The 17,216-nt window shown below is 43.7% G+C and overlaps 1 protein-coding gene across 2 annotated transcripts; it reads left to right on the top strand.

The window, feature by feature from the left end:
* The first annotated feature begins 80 nt into the window (after nt 1-80).
* Nucleotides 81-7,919, top strand: mRpL46 (mitochondrial ribosomal protein L46). Of its 2 annotated transcripts, none has more exons than XM_084578267.1 (6): nt 81-230; nt 858-1,077; nt 1,920-2,044; nt 5,904-6,046; nt 6,549-6,680; nt 7,597-7,919. In XM_084578267.1, the coding sequence occupies exons 1-6, from the start codon at nt 134-136 to the stop codon at nt 7,879-7,881; spliced, it is 1,002 nt and encodes a 333-aa protein (XP_084434393.1). In that variant the 5' UTR covers nt 81-133; the 3' UTR covers nt 7,882-7,919. The 2 variants fall into 2 exon arrangements, with proteins under 2 accessions (XP_084434393.1, XP_084434394.1); XM_084578268.1 differs by having other exon boundaries at nt 85-230; nt 879-1,077.
* The last annotated feature ends 9,297 nt before the right edge of the window (nt 7,920-17,216 follow it).

Here is a 17,216-nt window from a genome sequence, read left to right as displayed (position 1 = left end):
ATTGCATTTATTTTTATTGTTTTCGATTCAGTTGAATGTTTATTTTATGAACAAATAAAAGGAAGGCTTATTTAGAATACGGCCAGAATCAGAACTAGCCAGAGCCGAACCCAATACGCGGTCATGAACAAACATGGCGCTGCCGAGTGTGAGGTGCGCTGCCCGAATACCAAGGAAGTCTTTTCGGAACTCGTTTTGCCTTCTGAGATCAATCTATAACAGCGAAAGCGGTTAGTTGATGCAATTTTTTCATAAAATCTTTCTTCATTCCTTGATGGCTGGTTTTTTAACGTTGTCATTACTTTGTGTGCGAGTGCTTTCAGAGAGCTCTTCGCACCGGCCGCTCTATGTTGCTCAAATTGAAACTCTATCTGATACCTGTAAATGTAGTTACCCGGAATAAAATGCAAACGCTAAGGGTGTAGTTAATGTTCGCTTTAAGAAGTGAGCGTTTTTATTATTGTGAATGGTTCGCTGTTTTAGTTCGGGGGCATCTAACTTTCGCTTTCGTGAAGGTGAACTGCATGGCATGTGACTCCTCATTTATGTAGATACCATGTTCTTCTCGCTTGAAATGAAAAAACGAAAGAAGAAAAGTCCTACAAAGCGGTAGGAAAACGCCTTCATATGTCATTATTGTGCTTGAAGAAGTTTGCAAAAAACATGAAAATGTTTCGCGACGAGGACTTTGGAATCGTCTGTACAGCTAGACATCCGCAGTCCTTAAACTTATTCGCTTCACTATTTTGCAATTCAAGCTTTTTTCTTTGTTGACTTTGTTTACGTAGAGCTTACTCGGCGGAGCTTATTTGATCACGTATGCATTCAGTTAGCCAACACGTCAAGAGCTTGTGCAGCGGCACAAATTCTGCTCGCAGGTCTAGTTCGCTCCAGTTCGACATCTACACCATCGTCTGCTTCCGCCTCTGTCTGGGACCTGGTTGGCGCCGTTGCCCTCGAGCGCAAACCTATCGTCACACCGGAGTTAAATGCACTTGAGAAGAAGTATCTCGAAATCCTGCGTACTATCGAAGTGGAGGGAAGCCTGCTCAGCGATCATGAACTGCAGCTGATTGAGTACGCATTTATTTATTTTTTGCTTTTGCATGAAATACCACTATCTGCCGAGGCGCAGTGCTGTATTATCAGTTCTTCAGTATGTTGGTTTTCATGGTTTATCGCAAGTCACCTCTCAGGTACAGCTAGAAGCAATATGAGAGGGAATACGAGTGCGCGTGGCCTTCGCATTTCGCAAAGCGATGCTACGAACACAAGAGAATGGGTGGCACCGGGGTATGCTCGGAAAGAGCAGCCGACCAAGCTTTCTTTGAATGCGTCTTTAACCCTGATTTTTTATCACCTGTCGGCGGAAGCACTTTGCAAATCGTGGAGGCCACGCGCTCCGGTGTTCCCTCTCATATTGCTTCTAGCTGTGCTTTGAAAGGCTCAGTGGGAGTTTCTCCTAGGTGTCGCCACTTACTCTGTGGGTTTTGGTGTGCTGAAATCATTAAAATTCATTTCAGTGTATGTTATTCCATCCAGGTGTATGTTCTACTCTCCACATTTGTGACGAATGGTGTACTTGGCAATCCATTTCTTTGCTTTGCGTGCCTTAGTGTACAGCAAGAAACAAAATTAGGGGAAACATTTAATTAAGCTCTGCCTTTGAGAGCATGATGCAACAGTGTTAATGGGTCCTGTCTGTGGCTCTCCTCGAGGATCCTTGTTTGCAAAGATTATTGAATTTGTTTCTTAGCTTTTCACTGTATGCAACCCTCAAGTTAAAATGGTGCTTTTGGTAGTCATTTCGAGAATGAAAGTGGTGAAAATGGTTCTTTTGATGGGTTGTCATCATAACTCATTTTACTCCTGCTTAAATTGCATAGTGTTATATTTTAGTAACTTTTTAATTCAATCAGAGAAAAGCAGAAGAAGACTGGTGACACGGACGAAGCAGTTGCCATCAAGGTTCGAACAGCGCAGGATATTGAAGAGGATTGGTTCAAGAGGGCTCAGGAGTTCAAGCCTGCACCGAGGATCACAGGTGAGTCTGCAGCATCACAGTGAGCTCTCAAACCACTTGACTCAGTGGTGATCCTCAAAGCTTTATTGGCAAAAAAGCAAGTGACACCTGGGATTAATTTATTGGTAACCCATAGGAAGAGGGATAGGTGAGAGGTTTCTGTTGCAGGTAGGATTAGCCTTGTGTAATCCTCAGGATGGGGAGTTTGGATTCTTGGTGAAACTGTGCAATCCTTGACCTTTTTCCCTGAAAGAAGTTAGGCCAAAAGCACTTTTCCCAAAGCAAATTCTAAATGGCACCAGCATTACATTTGTCAATGGCTACCTTACTTTAAACCAACTGGAGTTCATGAATAGGTCATGCAGAATGAATTAGAAGGCTTAGCATGACTTTGCAAGGTGGCTGCACAAAATGTCGCAAGAAAATTTGAAATCCGTCCAGCCGCCCACACTCTTTGCAAAGGATAATTATCATATGCAAAGCAGTATGCAAATAGACTCGTGCATAGCAATTCTTTTATGGTTTTAAAATTCTCAGGGCGTGTAGCAAGGTGAATGGTTGTCTTGGTTTGCACTTCATATTTCAGCAACTACTGCATATTTTAGTGTGTTACTTTGTGTTGGTTAGTAATGCATGTGGCATTAAAGTCATGCAATATCTTATACTAGGGGTGTGCAAATATTAGAAATTTTGAATAGCATTTGCTATTCAATTTGATTTCGACTGCACTTTCACTTTTCGAGCTATTACGAGCTATTTCGAGCTATTTCCTTGTTTGCAAACAATGTGACTTCAGGGAAGCATGTGGGAAACAGGGGTGCACTGAAAGAAAACAGACTTGCTGGGCAAAAGCGACCTTTCCAGCCAGATCTCCCTGTTATAAGGAGCATCGGGGAGCTGTCTGTGGCTGTGCAGCTTTTGTCTCAAATTGAACGTTAGTCATATATATATATTGGGCACAAGTATGCAGCACTTCTTAGCACACGTCACCATTAGCATTCCCACTTTGAAAAATGATCACATGTTCTCTGCAAGCATTCACTTATTTTTCTGTTCCAAGAACAGGCGGAGGACATAAAATCCTACCAAACGCTTGAAATGAATAGGATTTAAACATGCTGGAAAGCAAGTCAATACAGTCCTATTAGAGATAACGGACATGTATAATTTTTGTTCTTTAATTCTTCACAAAAGTGATTAAGCCCCATGAAGCATGGGCAGTCATGGGTGAAAGCAGCAGCATACTTGCGAGCTCCATGCTTGGCTGGGCAATTTCCCTCTTGAATACAAATATTTTTATCTGTGGTACTTTTGACCAAACAAACAAATTATGTTTTTGCTAGACAAACAATTATGTGATTGCTAGTTTATAGTCGGTGAGTATGCAGGAAAAAATTATTTGTGCCTAGTCGCATTATCCAGTCACCGAAACTGTGTTACAAGAGAGCGTAAATTTTCTTCACTGCTAGCAATACCACGTAAAACGGGTCCGGAAAAAGAGCTACGATAGACTTACTTAACGCTAACACACCTCCCGCAAACTTTTGATCATGTTAGTACCTATACCATTCCCGGCAAGTGCAGTGTGGAACAGCAAATAAACGTGGGGTTTATCGATACAACCAGTATGGTAAGCAACGCAAGCACGTTTTGTAAAATATAATAAATATCATGCAGGGTGCACGGATATTAAAAAATAAATTGAAATGATTCAACTAAAACAATTTTTCGATTGGAAACTGGAACACGACAAGCCTTTGAACATGTTTTATTACGATTTTGTCTAGGGGTGAGGTTGTATTTGTGTGATCATGCCACTGATATGCCCTTTAGAAGCTTTCGTGACAGAACCTAGCTCCTCGAACCTGATCTGCTGAACTGGAATAAATTGAATGCCAAAGAAGATGCTCTGAAAGCGCTGCAGTGATCACATGTCATTCGGGTCTTTGAGGGCGCGGTCAGTCAGTATTCAAGCACAAATCATTCAGAAGGACAATAAAGCGAACTAAGTGCTTGTTTTTTATCCCAGAAATATGTGAACATACGAGTATACCAGCAAAAATCTGCTTACGGTCAAGTATAATATCGGAGTGGGCCTGCTAGCGCATGACGTCTGCCGCTTCGTTCTGTGTGGCTCAAAAACACATTTTTCGCCACTTCAGGAGCAGAAGAAACATGTGCCACTAGTCTTTTTCATTCGATTATCGCATTCCGCCATGCGAGAGCTTGACAGCGGTCAGACGGCAAATTGTCACCACACGAGCCCAAATCCTTCGCACCACACCACCACCGGCGGAATGTTTTGCCGACCAGGCCAAGCCACGGGGTGGCCGCACCCTTTGCCTGTCCTCCAGTATTTCATTGGTGACGTAGGTCAGTAGATGTCTATTGAATCAAGTTTAATAAGAAGGTGTGAGATTCTAGTTGATTTAAACTGGTCGTGAAACATTGCGACGTTTTCAAACATCTTTATCTTGCACTTGTCACACGAGTTGGCATGCTCTTTTTGAAAGAAGTGACTGCCAGCACGCAGCAAAAGCCCACGCAGTAAAGCCCTGGCAGCTATGGAGAGTTGCCACCATGCAGCTGCTGTACTCTTAGAAGAAAGTGCAGCAACACAGTAATTTTTGTCAGAGCCTGAAAGTATTCACCTTGGGTCGCAGGGAACCAGAAAAAATCCATACGGGAAAAGCATCTGGTTCTAAGCCAGCCCGCGCAACTGTATCACCTACAGTGAAACATGTATCTCAGGTGCAGCTAACAGCTTGCTTTCGTTTTCAAAAGAGACAATACGCTGGCAAAGCAGTTGAACCGGAAACCAAGAACACTAGGTATGTCACAAAAGCACCCCTGCTAGGGAAACTGGGCTTTTAAAGATAATAAAACTGTTGTAAAACTAATATGTATCAATGTATATTTAGCAAAACCTGCCATGTTTTTTTTATTGAAACTTGTATATCTACAAAAAGTAAAAGAAAAGCTATATACAAAGAAACGCTCACATCTGTCACATTTAAACGCCAAGGACGTGTACCTTGGCAACATGCTTAAATGGCTTGCAGCACTTTTCCTCACTCAGAACTACATGGTTTTATTCCTTATGCTGTATATTATTTTGTGGCAATAAAATAAGCAAGTCGATTTTTCTGTCTTTTACCCTGCCATACTCCTGTTTACCGGTGTACAGGATGTTTATATGCTACTGTTATCAGTGCGCAAGTATTGTAACTGAAGGTGAAATAGAATGCATTATGTGTGCTCGTGACCCTCGAGTGAATTTTTGTACGAGATAAAATTTAAGGTAAATTAAACCATTTACAGTAACACTTCGGTGATGTGGCTTATGGGTAGCATCTTTGTTTGCTTGTATTTTTAGGCATTCATATGTTGAAGACTCCAGTGCACTATGAATGTCTAGCAATTTAAAGGGGCTAACAGGATTCCCTCAGAATAGAAATTAGAGAGTGTCTAAATGTATAGTTGTGGGGAGTGGCGGATGAGAATTCAGGAAAGAGGAAATGCAATACTCATTCCTGGTGTGCACGAATTAAGATGGTTCCTATAAAGAACAAGGGAGGGTACACATTCCCTGGTGTAGCTTCAGGTTACAGTGCAACTACACATGTGTAAACATGGCTTCAAAAACTGGCAGCGGTGTGTTTGCAGTTGTTGGCATTTGGGCAGATAAAGGTTGTTGAAAACAAGGTGTTTCCTAAGGTGTGGTTTTGTTGATTTCTGAGAAGGCATGCATTATAGGTACATTACTTGGGGAATTACTAAAAGCCCGTGATACCAGTGAGAGAAGAAAAGAACATAATAAAGTTTTAAAATGGGGGCGCTAAATAGCTGGTACTACCAGTCATAATGCCTTCCCCACCAGAGGCTGATGCCAAAGGAGACACACGGACCACGCAGCGGCTCCTCGACCAGCCACTTCTGCTGGTCGTGAATCAGCAGTTGGGCAAGGGCCATCGCTGGATCTTGCCACAGGCAGTTCACGCTGAGGGTGAAACCCTGCGACAGGTAATGTTCGTGGCATGCAGTGCGCTGCCTGAAAACATTTGCTGGTTGTTCTTTGTATGTTCCTTTTATTCTGTGCTTGTGTGTCCTCACTCCTATGTCCAGTGAGCCTCAGTTCAGCGAGGCTTGTGTAACACGTACCTGTGCCAATATAAAGAGAATGCCTAGAACAGACTTAAATGAATGATAGCCACCTGCTTCAGGTTTTCTTGATATTTAAACTTTAGGCTTTCTTTCTCTCATCTACCTGTTGCACAAATAAACAGGTGCACTACTTACAGTGTTTACATAATATCCTGCTATAAACGAAAGTTTAAAGTGTGCACTGGGTCAGGTCATTGCGCCCTTGGAGATGAGGGTTCCTGAGGTTTGTGAACCTTCTATAAGCCTGCTTCAGGGCAGCATCACTGCCTCAGCATTTGTAATTCAGGCAAAAATATAACTGCAAAGTGCGCACAGATTCTTTTCATAGGAGGAACTGAGGAGCTTTCCTTGTCCTGTGCAGACTGCTGAACGAGCATTGACTGAAGTATGTGGACCTGCATTGGAGGCTTTCTTCCTGGGCTATGCACCAGCAGGCTACTACAGCTATTACTATCCTCCTGAATTCCAAAAGGATGGCATCCAGGGTGCAAAGGCAAGTGGAGTGTAGTTATTGTATTGCTCTTTGAACCTTTAAGGTTGAAACAAAATGAGTAATGGTCATTGAAGTGCAATGCTGCTTTTAGGTTGTCAAGAACTAGATTTATTGAGCTGACTCTCAGTCGGCCATACTAGTTGCGGTGTGATCTCGGGATAAATTTGAGCTTCAAAAAATTGGGAACTACATGTCTGTAGGAGCTATTACGTGAGTTACGGACTTTGAGCTTCAAAGTGTGCTCATGACCCTGCTGGGTAGTCGGGGTGCATGTGAAAGAAGTAGCAGGTGAATTAAAGAGGGGAAACTGCGAATCATTGGCATAAGAGAAGCTTGGAGGAGTTGTGAGGCTCATCCTGCCTCTACCTGGCGACTCCCTCAGTCTCAACTACACTGGCACAAGTTTGTGCACAGATTCCTTGATTGCCTGCAGTTGTTATGCTTGAAGCGTTAATCTCACTAAAACTTCCACTTCTCAGCGCTCATATTTCATGGAAACGGCAAAAATCTCTAATAGCTGCATGGACTGAGGTCTGTTCAAAACAAATGAATGGAATTTCTCACTGCTGAATGACCCCATGAGCTGCTAGAATAGAAGAAAAAGAGTTTTGTTGGTGCTTTCTGAGAAGCAAGAGTATTGGCTACTTGAAACTGTTTACTGTTATTAATGTGCAAAAAATGAAATGGATGTTTTTCTCCTAATTGAGAGGGAATTTTCAAACCTGCACCAATGCGACTACTGCAGTCCCATCACATTTTACTACACAATATATTTGAAGTCATCTACTTATGGATTGCATCATTTTTCATGTTTATCTTTTCACTGCCAAAGTGATCATTTCTTAGACAGGGCTGTACATGCAATACTGTGACTGCTATTTAATTAAGCCTTTGTTCTGGTCTTTCGTCATGTCAGGTCTTCTTCTTTAAGGCACAGCTCAGAAATGGTGGCCTTTCTGTTGCCGACCTGAAGAAGTTGAAAAAGGCGGACGACTTTTCCTGGCTCAGTTACAAGGAACTCGGTTCTAAGATGCTGCCTAGGTACCACAAGGCAGTACGGGCCTTTCTGATGGCCCCCGAAGAAACGCCCTATCAGCAGCTGCTAGACAGGGCACTGTCCTCTGTCACGCGCAGAAAGGCAAGCATTACACCTGAAATTGGGACTGAATGCAAAGTTGCTGCAAAGGCTGGGAAGAGATAGGAAGTTAGTTTCGCAATAAAATTGAAGTATTCACACAAGTGCTTGCTTTTTTTTTTCTTTTTATTGCGAAAGCAATACTACTCTAGGTTTTGAACATTCAGCGTAGCGTGGCAGTAACCACGTACGTCTTACCTACGGGATGCTGTGACGTCACATCTCACGTGACACTAGGGTGAGAGCTGGGCTACCAACTCAAGGGATTGGCGTAGCGCGGCGGTAGCCACGTCTTACCCACGTGACACTGACGTCACACCCCATGTGATACAAAAGCAAGAGGTGGGCTCCCAACTCAAGCGGTCGACGTGGCGCGGTCGGAGCCATGGCTCAGTTGGCAGGAGCTGCCAACTTGGGTCTCTCGTTTCACATGGGACGGTTATGTTAGAATCAGCCTGCTAGAACCCTGGCATTCACGTTACCCCTATAGGCCACTAAGGCATGTTCATACGGCTTGGTTAAAGCGGGGCTTTATATGTGGGCTGAGGAAGAAGAAAAAGAGAAGAAGAACGCTCGGTCACCCGCAGCTAATGCTTTCGCTCAATATTTGGTTCAGCAGCGTTAAACTCTTGTAATTTTTTCCTCCTTCATGTGCACTTCTCATGGAGGGTCCTTAAGATGCCACTGACCTCATACTTTTATCAGTAAACTGCAGTGGAAAGTGTTAGCATGTTTTTAACACAATAGCATTAAGGGTCTCGTTGACCAGAAAATCCATCGAAAGATCACGAGCATGGTCCTGGCAGGCGGTACTTAGCAGCTGACATGGCTGCACACTGATTGTATGTAGCATTGCCTGTTAATACGTTTGGCAGGAGCTACCGACTCGGGCCTCTCCTTTCATATTGCAGGGTGATATTGGAATCAGCCTGCCAGGACCCCCGCATTTTCATTCATACTCATTACTCCTAAGCCACATAGGCACATTCATATGGCTTGGTTAAAGCTGGGCTTTATATGTAGGGTGGTAGCTTATGCTATCGCGTCATACCCTTGAAGGCAGAGCTTAAATGTCCTTCATAATTTTATTTTTGACTGATCAGCTACGAATTCATGGCAGCAGCTTATTCTATCTGTAACCAACTGAGATTTTGGTCACTTTATACATTGTTGCTTGGACACCCATACATATTATCTGACACTTGTTCTTGGCTTTTGTTCTTATGCAAGATTCAGTTCACACTTGCTAATTTATATGGTTAATAGAAAGAAATTAAAAAGTAGCCACTTGACATTCAAATCATTACACACAGTTCAAAAAGAAGGGCTTGTGGACAGTCATTTCATTAGATGTGTTTACAGAAGTTACATGTACTGTTATCAGTGCATAGATTTTATTGGTAGGATGTTTTATATTTGCGTTTTGTATGTGCATGGGTGTCTGCGTGGGAGGAGTAAGGGTGAGTTACACAGTGGCGGCCTTTCGGCCAATGTATTCAACATGTTCCATGGCTTGCACATGTTTTCGTGGACCTTCATTTATTGTACTCTGCAGGATGCCTCAAACTGGGCAATTATAGTGTTGGTTAATCATCAACCAACCTCAAACGTAACCAGCGCTTTCATGGTGCCTCCGTAGTGTAGCTTGTCAGGTTTTTTTTCTTGTGAACACATTTAAAGTAATGAAAGACCAAAGCCTTCTGTTACAGCTTGTGAGCCGTTGCATTTTGATTTGAAGAAACACTAAATAGAATGCTAGACTTAGTGTGAGCAAATAGTGCCTCGAGGTTGAAAATATGTCATCTGCTGAGAGCAGCATGTACACTGCAGTGGAGCAGTTACTCTGATTGTGGCAAACTGTGCCAAATGACACTGCTACCTGCTACTACGAAATCGAGCTTTTCCTCATTTTTGTGCCTCTCCTGCACCAAATAACCTTTGAAATTTGTGGTGAGAGTGAAACGAAAACTGAAACCTGGGGGAGAAAGTAAATTAACGAAAGAAAAGGTGGAGAGGTCGGCAGGCGGTAAGGTGACCCTGGCCTGCTGCTCCACACTGGGAAAAAGGTAAGTAAAAGATGAGTAAGGGTGCAGGGTGATGACGTCATATTGCAGTGAACTGCTTGTGATGGTCGGGTCCGAGTTATAGAGGGGACCAAGCACACACATGATGACATTCTCATGTAGAGTCAACATGTAGCACATTACCACATGCAGCAGGTCTTCCCCACCCCCAGTTATCAATCCACACGCGCGTTGGTGGCACGCTTCTTCCATTACAGTGTCACAGGAAATAAGGATGTTCCTCTTAGACACTGAGAAACAAATAAAGGAAAAAAAAAAGTATTCGAAATTTTTATTAATTTGTGAATTAAATTTTCTGCTTGATTTGAGTTGTAACACGCGTTTCTGTTCGAAGTACTGAAAAAACATCTGAAAACGAGATATGTCCCTGTGGCACTTATGACATTTCTAAATAACGCCTGCTAATCTGACTTCTACGATCTCACATTTGTCACATGGATTGAACCTGCTTTTTCCTGTTATGGCTTTCACATTGGGTGAATGCGTGCGTCCGTGCATACATGCGCGTGTGCAGCGAACAGAAAGGACTCATAATTGAGTGGGTGGAGCTGTGGCACATGAGCACTCTATCAGTGCATTCACTGCAACTACTTTCACCCCACACAGTTTTAGTCTGTTACCATCCTCTTGTGATCAAACCAGATTAGAAGAAAAAATAGCCGGATTAGGTAACGGCCTAGTTAATTTCAGCTCTATGTAACAAAGTGCCCGGCATGTATTTATCACACAACAACTGCACCAGTTCCTTTCGCGATATTTGCTATAACCAGTCGGGAATTCGATGGGGGCGGGGGGCCGAAGTGTTCTCTTATGTCAGTTTTCTTACCTTTCCGTGTTCTCTTCTGGGGCTTTGATGTGAGGTGCCAGAGTGTGTTCTTATCTCTTCGTTTGATTGTTTCCTGCAGGCTGTTTCGATGCTGTGTGCCAAAGTTTTCTCTTATCTCTCTCTCTCTGAGTTCTTTTCTGGCTGCTTTGGGGGGGGGGGGGGGGGCGACAACAAAAGTTAGCTTTTCATTTTTTGGATAAATTTATTGTGGTTTCGGACAACCGTACTGCATATACCGTATGGCATGTATGATAATGTGTTGTCGTTTCTGGGATTGCCTAGCCAAATTTGTGGTACGGTAGCAGTTGCCTTAGCACACGTTTGCCGTATGGCGTTGCTAAAACTGTAAACTTTTGCTGGTAGTTTCGATGCGGGGCGCTGAAGCATTTTTATCACTCCTCTCTCTTAGATTTATCTCTAAGTCGTTTTGACTGGATGTCCTCAGCCACGCGAAGACTCAGTGTGTACTTCAAATGACGGTCTAAGCCTTAAAGGGACAAAACATTGGCCAAAATGTGTCATGAGATTATCATGGAGATGAAAAGACTATCTCATATAGTACAGGTCGAGCACTACAATAGTACCCCACGTGACTATATGTCAGCAAAATATAGCTGATTTCAGTGCACACTGTTCTTTTTCTTCTAGGAATGCATGTCAAAATTCATTATATTTTTTTTTTTTCTCTCTACTGCGTCCTTTAATAAAAAACTACCCCTCCTTTCGCATCGCAAGAGGCATGCTTTCAGGTTTTGCCACTAGATGGTGCCACAGTGTTTGGAATTGCATAAATGAAGCGATGATGGTACTCAGTAAAACATTCGTCGACGAGTCGTGCGTTATTGTGCCGTAACAGCCTTGAGTATGAAACTGAAAATTACGTTGCTCTAAGCAAAAAATGTCGAATTACTGCCTGGTGAGTGAAATTTAATTTGTTTTCGGGGCGTCGTTTTTGTCGACCACCAGTCGTCATCACGGTCGCTGCTTATGGTTTCGAGCATCGGACTACATAAAAACGGGCGCATGCACTGATCGAAAAATTCTCGGTAAAACATTTCAACACTGTTTCTACCAAAACTGGAATCGAACATTTTAGACATCAATCTTCCCATTGCGGCGAAAACAAATTTGGGGCCTAAATTGCAGTGTTCTGTCCCTTAAAGGTTGAAGTTTGAAACAAGCAGAGCGCAGCCCCACGCTGTCTGCCGCGGTATAGTTTCGTTTTCGTGCCTACAGCCGTGCCCGCCCTTCATAGTTTAGTGGGCGGGGGTTTCCGCATATGTCCTCCAAAAATATCGCCTGCTTCAGCTGGGTTTCAAAGGAGTGCTGTAGTGGCGCCATCAGAAATGTATGGAATACAATGGCGTTTGAACAATTCCCGTTTTGGGCGCAAAACGCTCTTGGAGTACTAGCTGCGCAGCCAAAAATAAATATTTCGCTGTTTTACACACCATGCAAACCCAAGTTACCAAACTTGTTATTGCAGACGAACTCAGACACGCCATAGCATATTGCGTTCAAGAGTGGCCGACAGCAGCGTCACTTTTTTCGCTATGTGCGCGTACAAGCAATGCAAGCAGCCAATGGGAAATCACTCGCGAACCGGTTTCGCTGGACTGTGGGCCGGGTTTGTGGGAGATTATTAATCCTCAGCCTTCCCTGCGCTACGAGCACAGTCCAGTATCCGATATGGCAGTGCACAAAACCATTTTTGTAAAAAGATCACTGTACCATGACCCTGGTTTAACTCAGTGATAGGATTGCCGTGCCGCACGTAAGTATTTGGAATATTGCCATGATAAATTCTCTGAACGTTTCTAACCAACATTTTCGGCGTTTTTGTACAAGAACGCTTCAGATATTCATCAATATGGCCACCACTAGTTCTTGTCAAAAAATATCGCATGAAAATTTCGTGGGGAACTTAAGGGAAATAACGAAGTCAATATTCGATGCACCCTGAGAAACAATTTTCGCCATCAAAACACTGTTTCTTTATTGTTCCAATAAGTAACACCTTCACGTGTCCATCGAAGGGCTGCAGAACCGATAAGCGAGCACTAAACGCGCTACTTATCACCAAGAAAGCAGTATTTAGGCAGAATGCCTTTGCCACTTTCCCCGCCGTGGTGGCTTATATTGTGGTTAGGGCGCAAGACTGCCCAACCCAAGGATGCAGGATCAAATACTGGCGGGGCGGCCACTTTTTATGGAGGCGAAAAACAAGTTACTGTGCGGTGTCAGGGCACGTTAAAGAACCAGTCGAGAGTTTCCGAGCCATCCAGTACGGCGTCGCCCGCAGCCTGAGTCGCTTTTGGACGTTAAATACAAACCGCACTGCCAGCTCTATAAAGCTGTCCTCAAAGCGTTGCGAAGGAATTTTTAGGGACGGGGCTACCGGCTGTCAGTACCGTCATTTCGAAAGTTGTGCCTCTTCGGAATCATTAAATAACGGCAATATACATATTGATCTAACAGACACTGATACCATGGTATAAACCTAAAATATTTTTTTGCTGTGTTAGTGTCGAAGCATCGGCATGCGATTATTTTTTTTTACTCTTTTGGGATCAATTCATGGTTGCGTTATTTCATATCAGTCAACACCAAACAGAAATTCCCCTATGCTTCCTCTGTTTTCAGGGGCTGTTGCTCCATTTGTGTGTATCTCGTAATGAGCCCCTCACTTCTATATTTGTTTGCTAAAGAACAGGAAATTCGTACTACCCGAGGACATTATAGTTTCAATGATATTATTCTAACGTTTTGCGCATAATATAGTTTTCATGGTGATAGTTATTTTTCACCCTCAATAAAACTAAGTTATTCGATCAGCAAGCCTTTCTTTTCTTCGGTTGAGGAAGATGTCGAAATATCTCCTTTCTGGACTGCAGAAAAACTGGTTCCGCTGCAGCTTCCACACGGCTAGTGCCAAGCGCAAAATGCAGTCCAGCGAACAAAATGGCGGCGTCCAGCGACCAATTATTGGAAAGCTGTATAGGTTTTCCTTAGGAACAGATAACGACGACATGCGGATGAAAAGTTCGTAATTTCTTGATGTAATGCAATTGCACGAAAATGTGAACTTTCTACCTTGTAAAGACGATATTTTGCTGCAACTTTTATTTTTTTGTGCTGCAACAGAGAGGTTTTGCTACGAAACAGTTTTTTCTGCTGCAAAAGCTTGAACGTCTTACAAAACATGATTTTAGCTGCTGTAAAGCCTTAAATTTCTGCTACAATTCAATTTTTTTCTTCTACAAAACCGTATACAAAAACGCCTGCTGTCATTAAACTTTTGTCACTCAGTTCCAGCTTAGATTTCACGTTAGCAGAAAAATTTAAATTTGTAACAGAAATTTAAGGTTTTGCAGCACCACTTATTTTACGTAGGGCCCCGCCACGGTGGTGCAGTTAGGGCGCTCGACTGCTAGCTGTGCCCAAGGATGCGCAATCGAATCTTGGCCCCGGCGGTCGCTTTTCGGTGGATCGAGGTGGAAAGAAGGCACCTATGTGCTGTGTGATGCCTGTGCAAGTCAATGAACCCCAGGTGGTCGACATTTCCGGAACTCTCAACTACGATGTCTTCCATATAGCTTGAGTCGCTTGAATTGGACGTTAAACCCCATAAACCAAACCGTTTTACGTAAGCCAGGAAATTTCGTAAGACTAAACGTAATAACCTATCAGGGTGGTTACTACTGCGTAATTTAAGGTTGGGGGCGGTTTGCATTATTAGAAAGTTTTAGCTTACCGTGATCCGCGATCCGCTACCATGATCCGCCACCGCGTGTTCCACTGTGCATGCCCAGACGCCCCTTGATGCCGATAGATGGCGCCACATACTGGATGTCGGCACACACCTACCGCGTCGGGACCAATCAGCTTAAGCGCTCCGCCCACGCGCGGTAGAGAGTCATGGTGGCGGATCGCGGATCACAGCAAAGCCACCTAGACTAGGTGGCTTTGATCACGGTAAGCTAAATCTCTATTATAACTAATATTACGCGTGAGCATATAAAGCTCGCTTGCTTGAAAAACCGCCCCCGTACCCCAGTTTCGGCTCGGGTTTTGTCGGAAGTGTTCGGAACGTGGGAAAAAATGAAGGCCTGTAGTTCGGGTGGTGTCTCGGTGCGGTTTAGGTGTCGACCGTGAATTGTGCTTTTCATTTTCTATAAATCAATTCACAAATTGTGTGCAGGATGGTGAGACAGATATACTGTGCCTTTCTTGCCCCAAAAACCTGCCTACTAGCTTAAACAAGTCCCGTCGCTGTAGTCTAGTGGTAAGACACCCGACTACTGTGCCGGAGTACCTGGGGTCGATCCCGACCGCCGCCGGCTGCGTTTTGATGGAGGCAAAACGAAGTGGCGTCCTTGTGCTCTGCGATGTTAGTGCACGTTAAAGATCCCCAGGTGGTCGAAATTACTCCGAAGCCCTCCACTATGGCACCCCTTCATCTCCTTCCGCTTTCACTTCCACTTTCCTCCCTTCCCTAACGGCGCGGTTCAGGTGTCTACTGAACAAGTGCGACAGATACTGCGCCCTTCCTTTCCCGTGGACCAATTATTCCAATTATTATTATTATTATTATTATTATAATTACTAGCTTAAACAAAAAGATATAAAAAAACGGTATGCAGCTTTCTATGGATATGCAGGCAAGGCTATGCGGCGGAGTTTTCCTCGCACTGTTACTACACCGGGTACGTGGTTCAGGGATATCTGGCTTCAATTACGGTTAAGCTGCGTTATCGGTTTCAGTTATGACTTTACGTTGAAATAATAGTTGTCGAGGCGGGAAATACGCCGACACTTTTTCCGAAATGTGTTCCTTGCACCACTGAAGGCTATCCGAACGCAAATTTGCAACAGCCCACACGATGTACAGTCTTTGTCAAAAGTATAGAGCCCGGGGCGTCTGCTTCTGAGCCACTTCCTGCGCCTTGTAATGCATTTCGTTCCCGAATCTCTTGGTGGCGAGAAGATTTTTTGCCCTACACTCTCCAATGGGAAGGACCTCCTCTAATGCTAAATTAGCGCCACTACACGGCTCACAAGCAGACCCCTTGGGCTCTACACTTTTGACAAAGGCTGTACGTTGTCAAAGCAAGCACATTTCGAAAGAAGGAACCGGCGAGGAGACGCAGCAGATGCGGCCCACGTAAGCTTCGCGGTATTCCCGACAGGTGGAGCAGCCATCGACATGCGCATGACGTATTGTACAAACTAAATGCTCTCCACTGGTTAATATTGTATAATCTTGGTATAATAGAACACGAATGATTCCTTATAACATTCGGGAGCACGCTCCGCGAAATTTCTGGAGTGATTACTTAGTGAACTGGTTTATGCCAGCTCTGTAGCTTTGGTTGCATAACCACAGAAAACTGCCTCTCAGATATTCTAGTTCACTGTACCCAGCATAGCTCAGTCGTGACGTCACCATTAGCAGTGACGCTGTGTCATAACATGACGCGTGATGTCATTAACGTGCTGACCATTCAGAATGGCACGGTGTTACACTAACACCGCATAGCTGGGAAAAGCGCCCTAACTGTTGCCCATGCTGCTGCCGCTCTAAGATGCGTATAGCGAAGCTCCTTGTGAATTCCGCTATTTGCATACCACACCATGAAGTGAACCTCACTTTACTATTTCGATGGGAAAAAGTAGTGTAGCTATAGTGCTGCCGGAGTATGAGATGAAACAAAAAATTACCACACAAGCCAAGTATAGATTTAATCAAAACGGTGAGTCAGCAATCTCTCCAGATGATTGCTTCACTTTCTCGAAGCGTGTGAAGCATGGTATGGTAGCGCTTTTTGTCGATAAATATCGTAACGAATTGCAATCTGACCGCCTGAAAAGTTTCGTTTCCCTTCATTGTTCTGAGGCACTGAGAACTCGGAAGGTTGCTTGCCACAAGGATGTAACACCACTCATGTTGCGCGGAGGTGTAAGGATGAATTTTTATTCTCTTTGCAATGCGTTCTAGAAACAAACAAAAAAACAACAACGAGGACGATAGCTATCCCGAAATGTATATCCTATTGAACTAGCGCAACGTTTTGCTTCGCGTGCAGTGCACCAGGCGTTTGACGATGCAGTTGTTTCATTGGGGAAATTCACAAGGGCTTGTATCGTGTTACCACCTTTCGTTGAACACAAGGTTGGTTTGTTGCCTTTTTGACATCTTTATTATCGATAGCAGAGGAGGCAATATTTTAGTTTCAAACAGAGAGGTATCGTGTCTGCATTCTAACGCGAATGTGTAGTTGATTCTTGTTTTCAGCTTCTTTGGAAGTGAGACGTGCTCTTCTCTAGTGCGTGGACCAAACTGCTATTGCAGTCAAAACACAAGCATAACATGAAAGAAATGTTCCATGACAAAGAAATCGTTTCGCTTTGCAACGTTCATGGATGAGCATACAGTTCATGCAGATTAAGTTAAAGAATGCACAGACAAGTACGGCTAGCACTGCTCTACA

This window comes from Amblyomma maculatum, chromosome 9 (genome assembly GCF_055883805.1).
Source record: "Amblyomma maculatum isolate TAMU_Amacu chromosome 9, ASM5588380v1, whole genome shotgun sequence".
Lineage (NCBI taxonomy): Eukaryota > Metazoa > Arthropoda > Arachnida > Ixodida > Ixodidae > Amblyomma > Amblyomma maculatum.
The sequence above is the reverse complement of the archived record's forward strand: the minus strand, read 5'-3'. Positions and strand labels throughout refer to the sequence as shown.

Excerpts from the sequence above, each read along its gene's own strand:
- mRpL46 (XM_084578267.1), top strand. The coding sequence starts at position 134 with ATGGCGCTGCCGAGTGTGAGGTGCGCTGCCCGAATACCAAGGAAGTCT. Across the intron at positions 6,047-6,548 it reads AGGGTGAAACCCTGCGACAG|ACTGCTGAACGAGCATTGAC; the intron begins GTAATGTTCGTG and ends TGTCCTGTGCAG. Across the intron at positions 6,681-7,596 it reads ATGGCATCCAGGGTGCAAAG|GTCTTCTTCTTTAAGGCACA; the intron begins GCAAGTGGAGTG and ends TCGTCATGTCAG.